Source organism: Pelophylax lessonae (assembly GCF_965119305.1).
Source record: "Pelophylax lessonae genome assembly, chromosome: 2".
Classification (NCBI taxonomy): Eukaryota; Metazoa; Chordata; class Amphibia; order Anura; family Ranidae; genus Pelophylax; species Pelophylax lessonae.
In genome coordinates, this window is record NC_138769.1 from 576,580,048 (window position 1) to 576,599,390 (window position 19,343).

The following is a 19,343-nucleotide window of genomic DNA, read 5'->3' on the forward strand; positions in this document are numbered from 1 at the left end:
AATAAAACTTATTATGTCACCAGATCCCCATCAGACTATATATTGCTGAACATTGAACCCTTATTCACCTTACTAAAAGCCAAAACTGAAAAACGGGCCGGACTTCCTTTAAGGATTATGGGTAGAATCAATTTAATTAAGAGGATCGATCTTACTTCCCAAAATGATGTATATTCTCTGACATTCCCCTGTATATATACCCCTTAAAATCTTTAGGATTATAGACACCTTACTTCAGTCCTTCGCCTAGGGCGTTAGCAGACATAAACTACAATTTATAGAACCTGACAACCTTAGGGGGTGCAGCACTCCCAGACTTTAGCCTATATTATCTTGGTGCTAAACTGTCTAATCTCTATCAAGCAGATAGATCTAATTTATCCCTTGTTTGCTAATCATCCACTTCTGCCACATCACACTCTCTGCTTGTTGTGCTGAGGGGGATCCAAGGATCCTTTGCAGCTGATAATCAAAATAGTCTTCTTTACCAACACAAGAGGATTTGGGACCTAGCTATGATCAAATTAAATACTCCTATGGTTCAAAGTCCACCCTCCCCCTTCCTCTCCGCATAACAAACATTTACCTAAATTTCTAACAACACCAGATTCAGATTTGTGAAGCTCTTAGGGCGTATACTACTGTATATCCATCTTGTGGTTGATCCCGGAGCTATAAAGACCTTTCAGATGCTGAAGGGTGAATTTACCCTGCAAAACTTTATGCTATTCCCCTATCCCCAGCTGCGTCATGCCCTATGAGCCCAATTCCTCAACACATAGCTGTTACCTACACCCATTCCCATAATGGAGGTTATAAATGGCAGTGACCCCAAAAAACTGACTTCACCATTTTACAACCTACTACTTACCCCCTTAGCCTCCAAAATTGCCTATTCTCCCAAAATCTCCTGGGAAGTTGACATAAATGGTCTAGATGATGAGGAATGGGTTGAGACTCTATATCAGGGGTGTCCAACCTGCAGCCCACGGGTCGAATGTGGCCCAAGACAGCTATAAATGCGGCCCAACACAATTTACGTAAACGTACTTAAAAATATAGCTTTTTTGTGGGGGGTTTTGTAAAAATGTGTTTGAACTTAGTAAACGTGTGGCCGAAGAAAAATTTGATAGTGTCTCTTTATTGGACTTTTTGAAGAGTTCATTGAGAATTGCTACTATGTCCATCAAACCAGATATTGATGCGCTAGTATATCAAAAACAGAGTCAAATAACGGCGGGCAGTCCGCTTTAACATAAGGGTGGTCCCAGTGGTGGATTCCCCACGGGATCACCTTTTATGGGCGGAAGGAGAGGTGCCCCCACCCCTGCTGCTTCCCGGTCGTTTTTCTCGCTTACTGGAGCCGTCGGCAGCGGGAAAAACGATCTGGTCCGCTGTCCTCTTAGGCAGGAAGTCAAGTGAGGGCAAGATGGTCCCCACTCAACTCTATGGCCTTGAAGGACCGGAGTGACATCAAACGTCGATTCCTAGCAACGGACTTAAAGAGACGACTTTTTTTCATAATGACTTTTTTTTTTAATTTCTTTTTTTTTGTTTGTTTTTTTTTTATTTTTGTTTTTTAGTGTAGATGTTAGATCTGAGGTCTTTTTGATCCCAGATCTTACATTAAAGAGGTCCTGTCATGCTTATTTTTATGACAAGGGATGTTTACATTCCTTGTAATAGGAATAAAAGTGATCAAAAAAATAAAAAACAAAAGATAAAATAAATAGAGAAAAAATAATTAAAGCGCCCCGTCCCCGTTAGTTCGTGCCCAGAAGCAAACGCATATGCAAGTCATGCCCACGTAAGTAAACAGTGTTGAAAACACACATGTGAGATATCACTGTGATCGTTAGAGCAAGAGCAATAATTTCAGCATTGGACCTCCTCTGTAACTCTAAACTGGTAACCTGTAGACATTTTAAAAATGTTGTCCCCTATGGGGATTTTTAAGTACCAATGTTTGCCTCCATTCCACGAGCATGCGCAATTTTGAAGTATGACATGTTGGTATCTATTTAGTCGGTGTAATATTATCTTTTACATTATAGAAAAAAATTGGGCTAACTTTACTGTTTTCTTGTTTTTTAATTCAAAAAATTGCATTTTTTTGAAAAAAAAAAAATGCATTTGTAATACTGCTGCGCAAATACGGTGTGATACAAAATATTTCAACAATCTAAATTTTATTCTCTAGGGTCTCTATGTATAATGTTTGGGGGTTATAAGTAATTTTCTAGCAAAAAAAAAATGATTTTAACTTGTAAACAACAATTGTCAGAAAAAGGCCTTATCCTTCACTGCATTTGTGTGTGGCTGCATTCAGATGCAGGAATGCGTGTTAACCACACCCACACTAATGTGAACCTAGCATAAAAACTAGTAAGCTGCAATATATTATATTTTTGTTTTTTGGTTTAGACACACATTCAAATTAATATTGTTCAGATGAAGAATTTATGGCACTGGATTAAATTTGAGATTTCAGTACATTTTGACAACTCTTAGTACCTGGGTCAGGTGAGAGTGCATAGAAAAATATAAATCCACATTTAGCTACATTTCTTTGCTTCAGAAGGTTTTGGAGATGCAGATGGAAAGCCACCGCGAGGCCCACCATAAACAACTGGCGCGTCTCCGTGATGAGATAAATGAGAAACAGAAGATCATTGATGAACTTAAAGAGTAAGATCTAATTTGAAGTTTTGGAATTTTACATACGGTATATTATATTGTAATGACACGTAACCCAGTCCATGGCAATCATATTTTTTTTCTTCCATGGTTTATACAAGTAGAGTTCACAGTGCATATCAATAGTAGGAAAATTTACAATTACAGAACAATACACTACAGAAAAGGGCCTATATTAAAATAAATTGGTCATGAGAGAAACCCAGGGCCTGCCATTGCTGACCTTCTTCTGGAAAACTTCTGGCTATAATTATGATCGCTTGCCATCAGTACTTTATAGTCAATGATCTAGCAACAAATTTGAAGGAAGTAAGTCAGAAAGCCTTGTATGCATATTTACTTCATAACAAATGGTAGCGGAAGGGTCATAATGACAGCTAGATGACTAACATTTGTAGAATAGAAATCCAGGTATGGCAGCCTCCAAGTTTCTCTCTTAGCAGGTTTCTTTTATATTACTTTGTTGCTGTAAAAATTTATGAAGTACTTTCCTGCATTAGTAAAGATAGTTTTGAATGCTCACACCATTCTCACCATTCGCAGGTTATGTATTGATTCAGGTTACTCTGTGTCTTTAATATTGTTTTATTTACATCACTGCGGTATGCCTTCAGTTTTATGACCACTTGGGTTTTTGAAGCTGAACATATGTCACCAGCACACCAAGGATTCTCCAAACGGATCCAAAGCTGTATTCAGTGGTCACAGCATAATGACATAGGCAATGTTTGAGACCCACGCAGGCAAGTGACTTTCTGATAAAGGGGTTCTGCGTGACTCTGAAACATTGCCTTTGTTAATATGCTGTGATCACTGAATACAGCTTTGGATCCGTTAGGAGAATCCTTGGTGTGCTTGTGACATATCTGTCTTTATTATTATTATACATGATTTATATAGCGCCAACAGTTTGGGCAGCGCTTTACAATGTGAGGGAAGACAATACAGTTACAATACAGTTCAAAACAGGAGGAACTAGAGGGCCCTGCTTTTTAGAGCTTAAAATCTAGAAGGGAGGGTCAAGTGAAACAAAAGGCAATAACCGTGGGGGATGGGTTGATGGAGAAAATGGAGGTACATTTGTTAGGTGTTGGTAGGATAGGCTTCTCTGAAAAGGAGGGTTTTCAGAGATCGCCTTAAAGCTAATAGAGTAGGAGATAATCGGACAGATAAGGGTAAGGAGTTCCATAGGATTGGAGAGGCTCTGGAAAAGTCCTGGAGGCGAGCATGCGAGGAGGTGACGAGGGGGCTAGAGAGCAGGAGGTTTTGAGAGGAACGAAGAGAGCGATTAGGTTGGTACTTTGAGACGAGGCTGGTGATGTAGCTGGGGGCTAAGCTGTGGATTGCTTTGTAAGATGTTGTAAGTATTTTGAATTTAATTCGTTAGGTGAGCAGAAGCCAGTGGAGGGCTTGACAGAGAGGAGCAGCGGACACTGAGTGATTGGTAAGGTGGATGAGTCTGGTGGCAGCATTCATGATGGATTGAAGGGGGGATAGCCTGTGTAGAGGTATGCCAATGAGAAGGGAATTGCAGTAGTCAAGGCGCGAGATGACCAGGGTGTGAACTATGAGTTTTGTTGTGTCTTTGGTTAGAAAGGGGCGTATTTTGGAGATGTTGTGGAGGCAAGATATGGACAGCGATTGGATGTGGGGTTTGAAGGAGAGTTCAGAGTCCAGGACAACACCTAAGACCTTGGCATGCGGGGATGGGCTGATAGTAATGCCATCGATATTGACAGAGAAATCAGGAGAAGGGGCACATGGTGGAGGAAAAATAATAAGCTCGGTTTTGGATGGATTGAGTTTGAGGAAGTGGTGAGACATCCAGACCGATATATCTGATAGTAAATTAGTGATACGTGAGGAGACTGAGAGAGAGATCTGAGGGGTGGATAGATAGATTTGGGTATCGTCAGCGTACAGATGGTATTGGAAGCCGTGGGAGGCTATCAGCTGACCCAGAGAGGAGGTGTAGATTGAAAATAGGAGGGGTCCAAGAACAGAGCCTTGGGGGACCCCATCAGAGAAGGGAAGAGGAGAGGAGGAAGTAGAATTATACATAACGCTAAAGGTGCGGTTGGATAAGTAGGAAGATAACCAGTGAAGAGTACAGTCACGGAGACCAAAGGCGTGGAGTTTTTTGAGGAGGAGGGGATGTTCAACCGTATCAAAGGCAGCAGAAAGGTCCAGAAGTAGGAGTACAGAAAAGTGTCCATTGGTTTTGGCCATTAGCAGATCGTTTGTCAGTTTTAGGAGAGCAGTTTCAGTGGAGTGTTGAGGCCGAAATCCAGACTGAAGGGGATCAAGGAGGCAATTCTCAGCAAGGTGGTCGCACAGTCGGTTGTAGACTAGACGTTCGAGGAGTTTGGATAAAAAGGGGAGCAAGGAAATAGAGTGTAGGTTGTTTCGATCGGTTGGGTCCAGTGAGGGCTTTTTAAGTATGGGGCTGACTAGTGCATGTTTTAGAGAGTTGGGGAAGATGCCAGAAGAGAGGGATAGATTGAAGATGTGGGTTAGAGAGCGTAAAATAGGGCCAGAAGGTGAACGTAGCATTTGCGAGGGAACAGGATCCAGAGGGCAGGTGGTTAAGTGGACGTTAGCAAGTAGGTTAGCAACCTCATCTGTATTGGCGGGGTTAAATGAGGGAAGTAATGATCGCACCTGTGGGCATGAAGCATAAGGTATGGAAGGTATCTGAACAGCAACGATCTCCTTACGAATGGTATCAATCTTCTGTTTGAAGTGGTAGGCGATCTCCTGGGCAGTGAGTGAGTCGGTGGGAGGGGGTAGTGGAGGACGGAGTAGAGAGTTAAAGGTGTTGAAGAGTTGCCGGGGGCGTGATGACAGGCTGTTAATGAGAGTGATAAATAAGGTCTGCTTGGCAGTGTGGAGACTGAAATTGTCTTTAGCTTTGAATGTCTATAGTTTCCAGCCAATGGTAGCTGCAGCACCCACTGAAAACTAACAGTTAATTTCAGGAATGTGTGCATCAGCAATATTTAAATCACTTGGGTTTATGGTCACAACTGCACTAAACAATAACTGCTACCAGAAAAATGTTTTGTGATTTAATGAAAGAATAAAAAATCTGGTAAATGTAATTTATGTGCCTCTTTTCGTCTCAGTTTGAACCAGAAGCTGCAGCTGGAATTGGAGAAGCTCAGGGCTGACTACGAGAAGCTGAAAAGTGAGGAACATGAGAAGAGCCACAAGCTGCAGGAGCTGACGTAAGTTTCATTCCAGTCCTCACTAGTGTTATTATCTTGTTCTAATGAAGATCTATGGATCTAGAAATTTATGACACTCAATCAACAGTCCAGGGACCAAATTTGATTCTCCAAGCATAGCCTAACCTTCTTTTTATAGTGTAAGGCACAAATGGATTAAAAAAGAAGAACCATGGCTTGACCTGTGGAGGCCAAAGTTATTATCTTTTTGCAGAGCCCAAAAAAGTAAAATGTTAAAAGATAGTTACAAGTAAAATAAAAATGTCAAGTCTCTGAAGTGTTCATAGCTATTTTTGGTGCACAACTTTAGACTTTCCTTCTTTCTTCTTTTTACCAGTTAGAGTTGAATTATTAGCAAATCATATTGAATCAAAATTATGGGTGAGCTCATTCAAAATTAAAATTTCATTTTTAGCTCTGGGAGTTAGAAACTTAAATCTCTACACAGCAATATTTTTCCACTGGAGTTCCTGATTGTTTGTGCCTTATACTTGATGCTACTTTCTCTGTAAAAATTTAAAATACATTTATTAGTAAGGCCCTGGTTAACCTGTTCCCCTAACACTTAGCAATGCCACTCACAATTAGGGATGGGTTTCATGGTTTTGCCCGAAAATGAGTTTGGGCCGAACATTTGCCTGTTAGGCTGTTTAGTGAGCACTGGGTGCTTTGCCCAATCAGGGTGCAGTGTAAGCTGGTTGTTAAGGAACGGGGCCGGGAAGCCGACCACGGCATCCCTAACAACTGATAAGCCATTAGCTTTCAATGGGTTTCTCCGCTGACAGCTAAACAGTAAAAATAAAAAAAAAAGCGCCATTAAAAAATAAAGAAAACAACAATGTGGGCCCCCCCCCCAGTCCGAGGGTCTGGTATGAATTTGGAGGGGAACCCTACGCCAAAATAAAAAACAAAACAAAACAGCGTGGGCCCCACCCCCCCCCTAAAATCCATACCAGACCCTTATCTGGACATGTAGCCTGCCAGGTCGAGAAAGGGGGGGGGACGAGTGAGCGCCCTCCGAACCATACCAGGCCACATGCCATTCACATGGGGGGGTTCGGTGTTTTTGGCCCCTCCCCCCACCCAAAAGCACCTTGTCCCCGGTCTCTTCGCCACAGTCCTGGGCTGTGGTTGTGGGGGTCTGCGGGTGTGGGGCTTATCGGAATCTGGAAGCCCCCTTTAACAAGGGGCCTCCAGGTCCCGGCCTCTTCCTATGTGAATGAGTATCGGGTACATAGTACACCTACCCATTCACCAAAAATTGTCAAAAAGAAATAAACACAAGAGACAAGTTTTTGACAATTCCTTTATTAAAAAATGAAAAAATAGTGTCCCTCGATGTAAATCCATTGTCAATCACACCGCATCGCAGACCCGAAATTAAAAAAATAAAAAATGCTATCATCTCCTGGGAGTCCCCCCCCCCACACCCGCTGAATGCCTCCTCTACACTTTGACATTTCTTATATAAGTAAAGGGGGGGGGGCACCTGGCCGCGTCAACCGGTTCCACCGCTGCCCTTTTGGGCATGCACCAGTCCGTGATGTCAGAAGGGGGAGGTGCCATCAGGTGACGTGGCCAGCTGGCCCCACCCCCTACCTATATAATAATAGTCAAAGTTCGGAGGGGGCATCCGGCGGGAGGCAGGGGCATTTTTTTTTTCAGGTCGACGATGCAACAGGCAGCGCGATTGATGATGGATTTACATCGAGGGACACTATTTATTTATTTTTCTTGATAAAGGAATTGTCAAAAACTTGTCTCTTGTGTTTATTACTTTTTAACACTTTTTTTGGTGAATGGGTAGGGGTACTTTGTACCTGATACTCATTCACATGGGGGGGCGGTATCTGGGGGCCCCTTTGATTAAGGGGGCTTTCAGACTCCGATAAGCACGTGGCCTGGTATGGGTCAGGAGTGGGGGTTGCTCGCTCCTCCCTCCCCCTTCCCTGACCTGCCAGACTGCATTCTCAGATAAGAATCTGGTATGGATATTGGGGGGGGACCTCATACTATTTTTTTTCTAATTTTGCAATGGGGTTCCCCTCTAAATCCATACTGGACCCAAAGGGTCATGTATGGACTGAGTAGGGGCAACCCCATGGCGTTTCTTTGTTTATTTTTTCAATAGCTGGGTGTCGGCATTTGTATCCCTCCCCCCCCCTCCCTTTCCTGACCTGCCAGGCTGCATACCCAGATAAGAATCTGGTATGGATTTTGGGGGGGATCCATGCCGTTTTTTTAACTTTGGAGTGGGGTACACGCCATTTTTTTCTTTATTTTTTTTAATAGCTGGGTGCCGGCAATTGTAACCGCGAGTAATTTTAAATGAGATTTGACTCGTTTTTTTTTTCTTTAGAAATGTAATTTTTGCTGCAGCATGTTTTATGCATGATACAGATGCACCATTTAACAGGCACATCAAGAGGACCCCCCAAGCACTACATTTTATTGTTGCACAATCACTGCTCCTGAAAAAACTATTGTTTTAAAAAAAAATGTTTTATTGATACATGTCCCCCAGGGCAGTACCCAGAACCCCATACCCCTTTTTAGGCCAATTACATGCATATAAGCCTGCAAAATGGGCACGTTTGATTTTTCCTGTTTGGTTCCCATAGACTCCAATTGGGTTCGCCGTTAGGGTTAGAACATTTTCCCTGTTCGGGAGTTCTGCTGCAAACTGAACAGGGGGGCTATTTGCCCCATCTCTACTCACAATTGTTAAAACAGGGGATGAATGGAGATAAACATTTGGCATTGTTGGCATTGCCTCACATCGTGGCTAAGCCAGAAAAAAATGCTGCCCATGGAGTACGGCAGAAGTTGACTGTAAACGCCTTCACTCACTCCTGTTGAAACACGCCACAAGTGAACTGTAAATGCATTATAAACACGGCATGGTTGCAGATTGTCAAAAGTGCTCATTTCTTTTTTTAGCATTGTAAAACATTTAAAAAATCTCACTGGGCATTGAAAATGCCCATGCAACATGTCGGAATGCGTAGTAAAAGATTTTTTAAAATTCAACACCAGTGTGAACTTAAAGTAAGGTCTGTTGTAGTGGTTGTGACAGATGGTCAGAGCTAGGAAGTGAGGTGCAGAAATCTTGGCAATGGAGATATAGAAATCATATTATTCCTTACATTTTGTTTACTGCTAACAATTTTTAAGTAACGGGAAAGACAGGTTGCACTAAGATGCCATTGCTGTTATGTATAATCTGCAGAGTGTTTGTTTTCTCCTGTTATGGTAAGAACAATTCTTAATGTATTCTCTTTGTTTTATCGCTGATAGATTTCTGTACGAGAAACACGAGCAGTCCAAGCAGGATCTTAAAGGGCTCGAGGAGACTGTTGTAAGTGTCTTTTTTTATGCTGTTGTAATGTTGGTGCTCCTGTCTGTATAGATTTACTGTCATGTTGTAATATTTTTCAAGGCACGTGAACTTCAGACCCTTCACAATCTTCGGAAGCTTTTTGTTCAAGACGTCACATCTCGAGTCAAGAAAGTAAGTTACCTAGCAACACTTCATGGACTGGTGATTTATAAAAGAAATTTATATTTTTTTATATAATTATAATTCATTCCCATTCTTATCGTGTTTTTGCATTTTAAATAGAAGTCCTATGAACTACTGTGTGGTTGGATGATATTCATGAGCTACTATGCAGTATGTTTTTAAGTAGTAGTATTACAGAGTTCAATATAGTTGGGTGGTGGTAAAACCCTGCATTTGAGCCATGGTTTTACTGCCCCCAATCCCTACCACCTTTAGCTGCAGAGGTAGCAGCTGAACGTGTACACATGCTGCGGCACGGATTATACCCCCTGTCACTTACTGCGGGCGATTATGACCATTTAAAATGAATGGGGCCACTCTGCAAATGCCCTGCAACCATGTGCAATGCATGCAATTGCAGATTTCTAGTGTGGGGTCAAAGGGGTTAAAGCAAGTGGTGAGGAGGCAATAAAACTCCTCCACACCGCCTGCTTTATTCACTGAGTCTCTCTACTCCACAAGGTTGCAGGGTGCTTGCAGAACGGCCCCATTTACTTGAATGGGTCACACTTGGGTGTACCTGCCAAGCGTGACAGGGTGTATAATTCCTGATACAGCCATGTACACCCCTGGCCACTGTATCTAAAGGGGGAGCGGTTGGAGGAGTGGTAAATGAGGGCTCAACTATGGGATTTTAACACCCACCCCCCTCCCAAACTGCAATAAGCCCTTACTGTTGTGAGCCCCCTAACATAGTTGCTTTTTAGGGCACCCCTGGGATGAGGACAGAGAGGGGCCACTGGGATGAGGATAGAGAGGGGCCCCTAGAATGAGGACAGAAAGGGACCCCTGGGATGAGGACAGAGATGGACCCCTGGGATGAAAACAGAGATGGACCCCTGGGATAAGGACAGAGTTGGGCCCTTGGGATGAGGACAGAGAGGGGCCCATGGGATGAGGACAGAGAGGGTCCCCTTGGATGAGGACAGAGAGGGACCCCTGGGATGAGGCTAGAGAGTGGCCCCTGGGATGAGGACAGAGAGGGACCCTTCTCACATGCCCATGTAATGTGTGCCCCCCCCTGTACAATAACCTGCAGACAATTTTCATAACAGACCTCTGAAGTTGCTCAGTCTGTCTGGAAACTCCCCAGGGGATGGTAGGTCCGCCAAAACCTCAGACTCCACGGCCAGCTCGGGCGCACACTACTTGTTACATTGCAATCTGCCTCTCTGCTAAGGTAGGAATACAGAAGGGGGAAGTGCAGGTAAGATCACTCCACCTGACACTGCTGGAACTATAGAAAAAGCAGCGGATGATGTGCCAGCTGCCCTCCCCATGGCCTGTGCCGCCGCTGTGAAAAAACAGTTCCGCATCCAATGGTCGGCAGGCCGAGGGGATCAACCAGTCACCGCGTGGAGGTCAACTTGTCAATCCCGATCGGCGGGTTGCCGACCCCTGATATAGAGCATCACTAGAGTGACAGCTTGTACAGGACATATTCTCCCGTCTGATAGGTTTTGCATTCCTATACAGGTTTATGGGAATGCAATACCTACTTTAGGCAGGTCAAATGCAGGTCAGAAGAAGATCAGCACCTGTCAATGTGATCTCAAACTGATGTCAAATGGAGGCCATCAACACAAGCCAAAAGCTAGTTTATACAGGCCCCAGGAGGATGAAATTCTTTTTCAATTAAAGATTTGGGAACAGGATTTTTTTTTAATAGTATTTAAATTAAAACAATGCATGCCCTTGAAGCCTACCTTTCACAGAACCCATTATACAGTAGCAAAATCACCAAATCCACCACAGACATTCCAGCCTAATAGGGTTTATTTGAATTGGTTACTGTATTTGACACTGCTGCCCACAGTAACTCAATTCCTTGCTTTTTTCCCTAGATAAGGAAAGGGAAAACCTAATAAGTTTCTATGCTGCATTTTCTCCACACATTTTCATGCTTTATGTTTGTAAATTGGCTCAAGAACCAAAGGACATGGTTGGATGTGACTATGGATTTTGCTAGTAAAGCAGAAATTTGTGAATGGGCTGTTTTGTTAAAGAGGAACTACATTCTGCTCACATAATTTGAAATAAAAAAATCTTTGCCATTCTGAAGCTTCCCTCTAACCACTTTGCATAATATCTTATATATACACTGTGATTCTGTACTTGCCAAATTTGCTGCAGAAATCCCCTTCCACTAAGTCTGGCTGCAGCCATTTTAACTGTGGGCAGCTGAAGCTGCTGCCTGTTCACTTCCTGGATTTACACAGACACACAGAGGCACCCAGACACACACACACATACAGACACACACACACACACACACACACATACACATATATACATACAGACAGATACACTCACACCACTGCTTGCCTGCACATATCTCCTCTCTTGATGATACTCATGGATCTCTGCAGTCTTCTGTTATCTCTGCCCTCATCCAGCCCCCTCCAGCTCTGCAGCTCTCCTTGGCTCTCCTATGACTCACCCCTCCTCCCTTGCTGGCAGGAGAGTGAGCTGTGCATGATGTTATTAGCCTAGGGCTGTCTAATTACCAGACAAGAAAGAGGAAGTGGGCTGCATTGGGTATTTACTGGCAGAAAAAAAAATGTTTTACTATCCAAAGTTAAAACAACAAGGGCAGAAGATTTAATAGATGAAAAGATGAAAAAATGACTGAAGGTCCGCTTTAAATTATTATTATTAATTTTTTTTTAGAGTGCTGAGATGGAACCCGAGGACAGTGGGGGGATTCACTCCCAGAAGCAGAAGATTTCCTTTCTTGAGAACAACCTGGAGCAACTTACAAAGGTTCACAAACAGGTAAGTGTGACCTGTTTGGAAAACATGACTTTGCATCTGACCTTGCTAGAGAAGAGCTGATAAGATGCTTGCCTGTGCTACAACAGTCCAGCTTACCATTCACTGCTTTATCCATTATCAAGTAAGAAACAATATTGTAAACCAATTCAAGATCAAATATTTTCTTTTCCTTTTTTGAGGCGTATTCCATAAAGTAAAAAAGGAGCAAGTAGGGATAAAACCGGGGGACTAAAAACCTGCTCAACCGGCACTTGTGTGAAATATTAGTGTTAAAATACAATATGAGAACAACACGTGAAGTGCAAGCTGCTGCTATAACATAAAATCACATAAATAAAGGTGCATATAAAGATTGCAATATTCAAATACAGCAGGCTAAAACGCACTAGCAGCGCTCAGATAAAGTGCAACCCAATGGGCTAGGGAATAAAGTCAATACAGTTCATGCACAGTGCCCGAATGGTGTCAACTAACGGCAGTCCAAAACAAGCAAAAATCCTTTGTTGTTGACCACACAGGACCCTCCACCTCATCACGGTGCTCACCCTTAAGGTAATGCACTCACCAGAAATCTGGTCAAAGCAAGCCCAAAACATATGCCGATCACCAGCTGTGAGTGGATCGTCCGATCTCCACTGTAGAAAACACAGACTTCCACCAGACAGACTCCTGATAGATCTCAGTCAGATCGGTATGTATGGCAGACCCAAAGTGCGTTCCCAAGATTCAAAGGTGGTACATGTGGAAATAATAAGGTCTCATAGAGCAGTATTGTTTGGCCGAAAACCTCTTTATTTACCGCGTGACCGCGTGACGAGGTACGCCAGCCCGGATGCTCGCTTCAGCTCAGGTACCAGCAGCGAGCTATCAGCACGGGGACCGGCTGCAACACGCAGGTTACGCCTTACTTCAGCATTTAAATGCCTGTCTGTTTTTATTATATGTAAGTGCAATTGCTACAGGGGATTGTTTTTTTGGGAAATAAAGAGGTTTTCGGCCAAACAATACTGCTCTATGAGACCTTATTATTTCCACATGTACCACCTTTGAATCTTGGGAACGCACTTTGGGTCTGCCATACATACCGATCTGACTGAGATCTATCAGGAGTCTGTCTGGTGGAAGTCAGTGTTTTCTACAGTGGAGATCGGACGATCCACTCACAGCTGGTGATCGGCATATGTTTTGGGCTTGCTTTGACCAGATTTCTGGTGAGTGCACTACCTTAAGGGTGAGCACCATGGTGAGGTGGAGGGTCCTGTGTGGTCAACGACAAAGGATTTTTGCTTGTTTTGGACTGCCGTTAGTTGACACCATTCAGGGCACTGTGCATGAACTGTGTTGACTTTATTCCCTAGCCCATTGGGTTGCACTTTATCTGAGCGCTGCTAGTGCGTTTTAGCCTGCTGTATTTGAATATTGCAATCTTTATATGCACCTTTATTTATGTATTCCATAAAGTAGTGCAGTGAGTTGTAAAGTCTAGTAACTTATGGAAAAAAATAAATTTTTAGTATATTTCAAGAGACCCTGTTGCTTCATAAAGACTCATTCACAGGTCTGTACAGCATGCAGAATTGCATATATTTATTTGCCCAGTAGTAAGGTGTCCCGACAGCAGCCTGAAAGGACAGACCGCTTCCAGGCATTTACATCCATCCTTGTACAGATGTAAATGCTTGGATGTGTGGGAAGATCTGTAAAGGTGCTGCATCCGTCAGCTTGTTGTTTGTTTTTAACAGGCTGCAGGCCAGGGCCTGTGCCCAGTGCTGTATTTTGGCCTAGGCCAACAAGGCCCAGGCCTAGGGCGGCACTTTTGCAGACGGGCAGCAAAAAAGCCACCCCCCCCACCTGAGACTCTTTTGGCCATTGGTTGCTAGAGTTGCCTCTCTCTTACCCCCTCTCTCACCTTTCCTCTCTCTCTCTCATTCCCCCCTCTCTCTCTCTCTCTCATTCCCCCCTCTCTCTCTCATCCCCCCTCATTCTCTCTCCCTCACCCCCCCTCTCTCTCATCCCCTCTCTCACCCCCCCCTCGCTCTCTCTCATCCCCTCTCTCTCTCACCCCCCCTTGCTCTCTCTCTCATTCCCCCCCTTCTCTCACTCCCTCTCTCTCTCTCTCATCCCCTTTCAACCCCCTCTCGTGAGATCTCGCAGTCCTTCAATTTTGGAGGGAGTCACATCCAGTAAAAAAGGAGTGGGGCAAATTTACATAGGAGGAGGAGGGGGGGGGGGGCAAATTTTAGTCTTGCCTAGGGCAGCACAAAACCAAAATACACCACTGCCTGTGCCTCCAGGGTACATAAAAACAGCTCTTATGCATGCTTTACAGGCCTCTGCACACATGTTAATGAGCCCTAAAAAATCAAACAACATTTCTTTGTGTGTCACGTGTTTGAACTTCATTGAAGTCAAACTTTTCTGACTTGCAAAGCTAGAGCTGCTGCTAAGAATCCTCAGCATCCGTCACCTTCTGGTTGTGTCAGATTCCTGTATCACCCACAGCCCCCTTGCCCCAACCCTGCAGCTGGGTAAGGACCCACTTGGGATGTAGCAGCTGTGAGGTGGAAGCAAAACAGAGGCGCAAGCATACCACAAACCCAGAACTGTCAAATGCTATCGATTCTTACAAGCTGCTTTAGCTCTGCAGAAGAACAATGATCAGCTGCAATGGAGTAGATAAAGGAAGATTTACACGTTGAGGTGACAGTATCTCAGGTGACAGTAAGCGTATCTGAACACAAAACAAAAATGGAATATATTGCAGAATGTGGTATTTGCTTTAGTTTTCCCTTTTCAGGCTAAAAACATTTTCAGCAATATAAGAAATGCAGTGTCGTTGCCATGTCCTATGGCAAACTATTGTGTAAACTACTCATCTCATAAGCCTACCATGTAATGGAGACGTAGAGATGAACAAAGGCAAACATATAAGAAATCTAGCCTGTGTAACAACCATGTCTGTCCCATAAACACAATTGAGGGAAAAAAGACAGACATGAAGGGACAGGAATTGTGTTATTTCCAGGATTACAAGGTGAAAATGAAAATAAAGGTAAAATATTCTGAAAAAGAAGAATAATGCAGCTTCCATATCCAGGGCTAGTAAAATACAAATCAATAAAAAGCTATCCTTACAGTGGCTCCACCCCCCCCCCCCAAACACACACACACCACAAGGGTTGAATGTGTGTTTCGCCTATGCGTAGAGAAATAAGGTATAATATTTACCTTATTTCTTGCTTCAGTAGGGTCCCTCCAGTGGTGAGGCCAGTCCAGCAAAGCCTCCTCTGTAAGGCACTCCAGGCCACAGTTACACTCCTACCTCCTTCGAGTACTATGCAGGAGTAGAAGCCCTACCTAGAATGTGATGACACATTCATGTCCACTGCATGTGTTTTTTATCTTCCAGCCCAAGCTTGGGCTTTAATTGTTTTTTTTTTGGGTTTAGATACGCTTTAAGTCAGTTCTGTGAACGTTTGATTATTTGCATTGAGATACCCTTTTCTGCATATCAATCTTTACTCTGTTGAATAAAGGACCCCATGTCTATTTCATTGTGTAGCATGGAGAGCCGATGGTTTTTAAAAATGCTTGATCTGCCATTGTCTGAATTCATTCTTCACCATTAGTCCTCCATGCATGTCTGCAAACTGGGATGGAAAATGAATCTCTCTATAACTGTAGAGACCTTAATTTTATTCCATATACGTATCACAATTTGGTAGATCATCTTAAATCATTATAGCTACTTTTTCATTTGGTTGTTGTAGTATAATCTTTATCTGCTGTAGACCCTAGATGATCTTTAAATAGAAGTCCTGCTTAAGTACTAACCCCAACATCATATATCTTGGCATGTTCCTACTAACATTCAATAAAGGCATAATTATAAGTTTTATCTGTGCACATACATATATCCTATTGCCTAAAATATATAAATATATAAAAGAAATATGTAATGAGAGTAGAGTCGGATGAACAGTTCGGGCCCGAACATTGGCTGTTCGCTCATTTGGTGAACACCTGAATTTGCCCTGCCGAACTCCCTGCAATGCACTGCGCGCTGCATGGTGCATTCTAAGCCATGATTAGGCAAAGCTTTGCCCAATCAGGGTGCAGTGAATAGCTGGTTGTTAAAGAACAGACCAAAAAGCCAGCTTTCGCGTCCTTAACAACCAATGAGTTATCAATAGGCTTCCCAGCTGACAGCTGAAAAAAAAAACAATTGAAAATAGAGAAAAATAAAAATGGGTCTAATATGGATTTATAAGGGGAACCCAATGCCGAAATAAGAAAAAATAAAAAACAGCGTGGGCCCCCCTCCAAAATTATACCAGACCCTTATCCGAGCACGCAGCCTGGCAGGCCAGAAAAAGGGGGGCCATACTTGGCCACATGCCCTCAACATGTCAACATGGGGGGTGGGTGCTTTGGGGCAGGGGGGAATCTGTCCCCCCACCCCAAAGCACCTTTTGTTTTTTATTACAGAAGCTGACAAAAACTATCTCTGTATACTCATTCACACGGGGGTGAGATCTGGGGTCCCCCTTGTGAAAGGGGGCTTTCAAATTCCAATAAGCCCCCTACCCGCAGACCCCTACAGCCACAGTCTAGGGTTGTGGGGATGAGGTCTGTTGTGCTTTGGGGTGGGAGGGCAGAGCACCCACACCCCCATGTTGAGAGCGTGACCTGGAATGGTTCAAGGGGGGGGGGCGCTCACTCATCCTGCCAGGCTGTGTGCTCAGGTAAGGGTCTGGTATGGATGTTGGGAGTTTGGGAGTTCTGCTGCGAATCGAACAGGGGGGTGTTCGGCTCATCTCTAACTGAGCAAAAAATGGAGGCTACCACTGCTAAAAGCACTATTAGTATCAGTATTAGAGAGTATTTGTTTCTTTGCTGTCTCTGTTGATATTTAGAGTAAGGTCAGAACCCTTTGTTTTATAAAAAAAAAAGAAAAACCGCCAGGAGAAAATCAAAAGGTTTTCTTTGCTGACATTTCCTCCCTAAAATGTTAGTTGCCTTTCTGTCGTGCTTACCCTAATTTTTTAATAGTTTGCTTTACTGACCCAGCATGTAGGATACAAATAAAGGTGAGAACTTCTGAGTGTTTTTATTTTCCTGATTCTCCATATACATCATGTTCTGAGTCAGAACTAAAACAATCTTTCCCAAATCAGTGAACATAAATTAAGCCTCCGAATCAGCACGACATCTAGGGAACTAGTATTTTCATAAGGCATGGTCAGCAATGGCAGCCTCCATATTTTCTAGGCTGGTAGCATTAGATCAGATATTAGACCAGTGCCTAATATTTCCCGAATGTTCATTATGTTCTTGTTATAGCATTAAATTACTAGATAAATGTTCATAGTGTATGTTTTAAGTAGTATATCTATTAAGCATTGGAGGGCAAACTGACATGAGTGTTCACAAGGATCGCTTGTGTATTTGCTTAAAGTGGATGTAAACCCTCACATATACCCAGTGAAGTGAACAGCCTCAGATGATACACAGAGATGAAACAAATCTTCCTACATAGGGTTTACATGTAAATCTGCTGTCTTCAGCGCTCTGCATTCTTTAGAAAGTGCAGTTCGCTTTAGAATTTTTTCTTCCTGTTTCAGCACTGGGCATGGAATCTGGGCATACACTTTGTGTGAACTGATTGGAGGAAAGGCACACATCCCCCTCCACATAGGCAGAGGAACAAGGAAACTTGCAGAGCTGTGCTGTGAATAGACCAGCTCTCTGTTTATCTGTCTCTAGGTTACCTCACCGACACAAATTTTTAGCTGCTTTTATCTCCTGTGTCAGAGAACTTGTCAGAAGTTATCATGCTGATAGGCTTTAGAGAGAGATAAGTAAACACTACAGATATATGTGCATAGGTCAGATTTTATGAATGAGGTTTACATCCACTTTAAGTGTGAATCAGTATTATATGGAAGGCAAACACTATTTAGGCTCAGTAGCCTATTTTTATTCACCAATAAATTGCGATAATATTTACGTTTTGTAACATTTTCAACATTGCTTTGAAATTATAATAATTTCTGTTACTGTAATAATGGCATTATTGGGATATCTATGCATTCCCATTGTAGTTGTTATACAATTGTAGAAGAAAACAAGGCGCCTCTAAGTGCAGTATTGACCATTTATTAAGACGTTAGGGATTAAAACAACTTACAAGAAGTTCCTTAAAATGAAGGCCAAGAGCTAAACCTGGAATCGACCAACTGCATTTCTTGTAAGCAAGAGGAGCCGATGCTCGGCTATCCAGTGTCCAGGAAGCTGTTTGGTATGTCGGCGTGCAAAAATCACACAGCGTGGTATGTACATGCTCCGAAACATGTTACCGCCCACCCGCATCTGACACCGGTCGCGTGCGTTCCAGCGTGGTTACAGGAAGCCCTACCACGCTATGTGATTGTTTCACGCCGACATACCAAGCAGCTTCCTGGACACTGGATAGCCGAAAATCGGCTCCTCTTGCTTACAAGAAATGCTGTTGGTTGATACCAGGTTTTGCTCTTGGCCTTCATTTTAAGGAACTTCTTGTAAGTTGTTTTAACCCTTTGATGTCTTAATAAATGGTCAATACTGCACTTAGAGGTGCCTTGTTTTCTTCTACATTTCTACAGAGCCACATCTCCTCCCAATTGCTGCCCGAGTGCATGCTGATCTAAACTACTCTCAAAACAAAACAAAAGTAGGGGCAGGAAAACATTTGCAACAAGGTGCAGGAATCCCTAGCATACTTCCACATTATGGCCAACTTACTCTGGGCTTGTCTTTTTCTGTCAGTGCCGCTCTGAGTTATAGCTCACCAGCCACTGGTGTCATTTTCTCAGAAGCTTTTCCTGCTCTCTCCGTCTTCTTCCTTAAGTGATAGACCACCCAACAATAAACATGAGTAGCAGGCAGTGTTAGGGCCATGCCACATGGGCAATTCTGTTGCTGGCAGAACATCGCAGACCGCAGAATCAAGGAGAGGCTTTCCCTTAACCTAATGGAATCTCTCCTATGCTGGCCTGGAACCATGACAGATCTTACCAATAAGGGAATAACATCTTACTGGT

The 19,343-nt window shown here is 43.2% G+C and overlaps 1 protein-coding gene across 3 annotated transcripts in view; it reads left to right on the plus strand.

Moving 5' to 3' along the window:
• The window catches only part of KIF5A (kinesin family member 5A), a 250,881-nt gene that overhangs the window by 191,984 nt on the left and 39,554 nt on the right, over positions 1 to 19,343 (plus strand). For 2 of the 3 annotated variants that reach the window (XM_082246229.1, XM_082246231.1), the window contains exons 19-23: positions 2,579 to 2,688; positions 5,823 to 5,924; positions 9,222 to 9,282; positions 9,364 to 9,435; positions 12,157 to 12,261. In XM_082246229.1, the coding sequence (XP_082102355.1) occupies positions 2,579 to 2,688; positions 5,823 to 5,924; positions 9,222 to 9,282; positions 9,364 to 9,435; positions 12,157 to 12,261 (450 nt within the window). The remainder of the gene's footprint in view (positions 1 to 2,578; positions 2,689 to 5,822; positions 5,925 to 9,221; positions 9,283 to 9,363; positions 9,436 to 12,156; positions 12,262 to 19,343) is intronic. The other variant, XM_082246230.1, reaches the window with a different exon arrangement.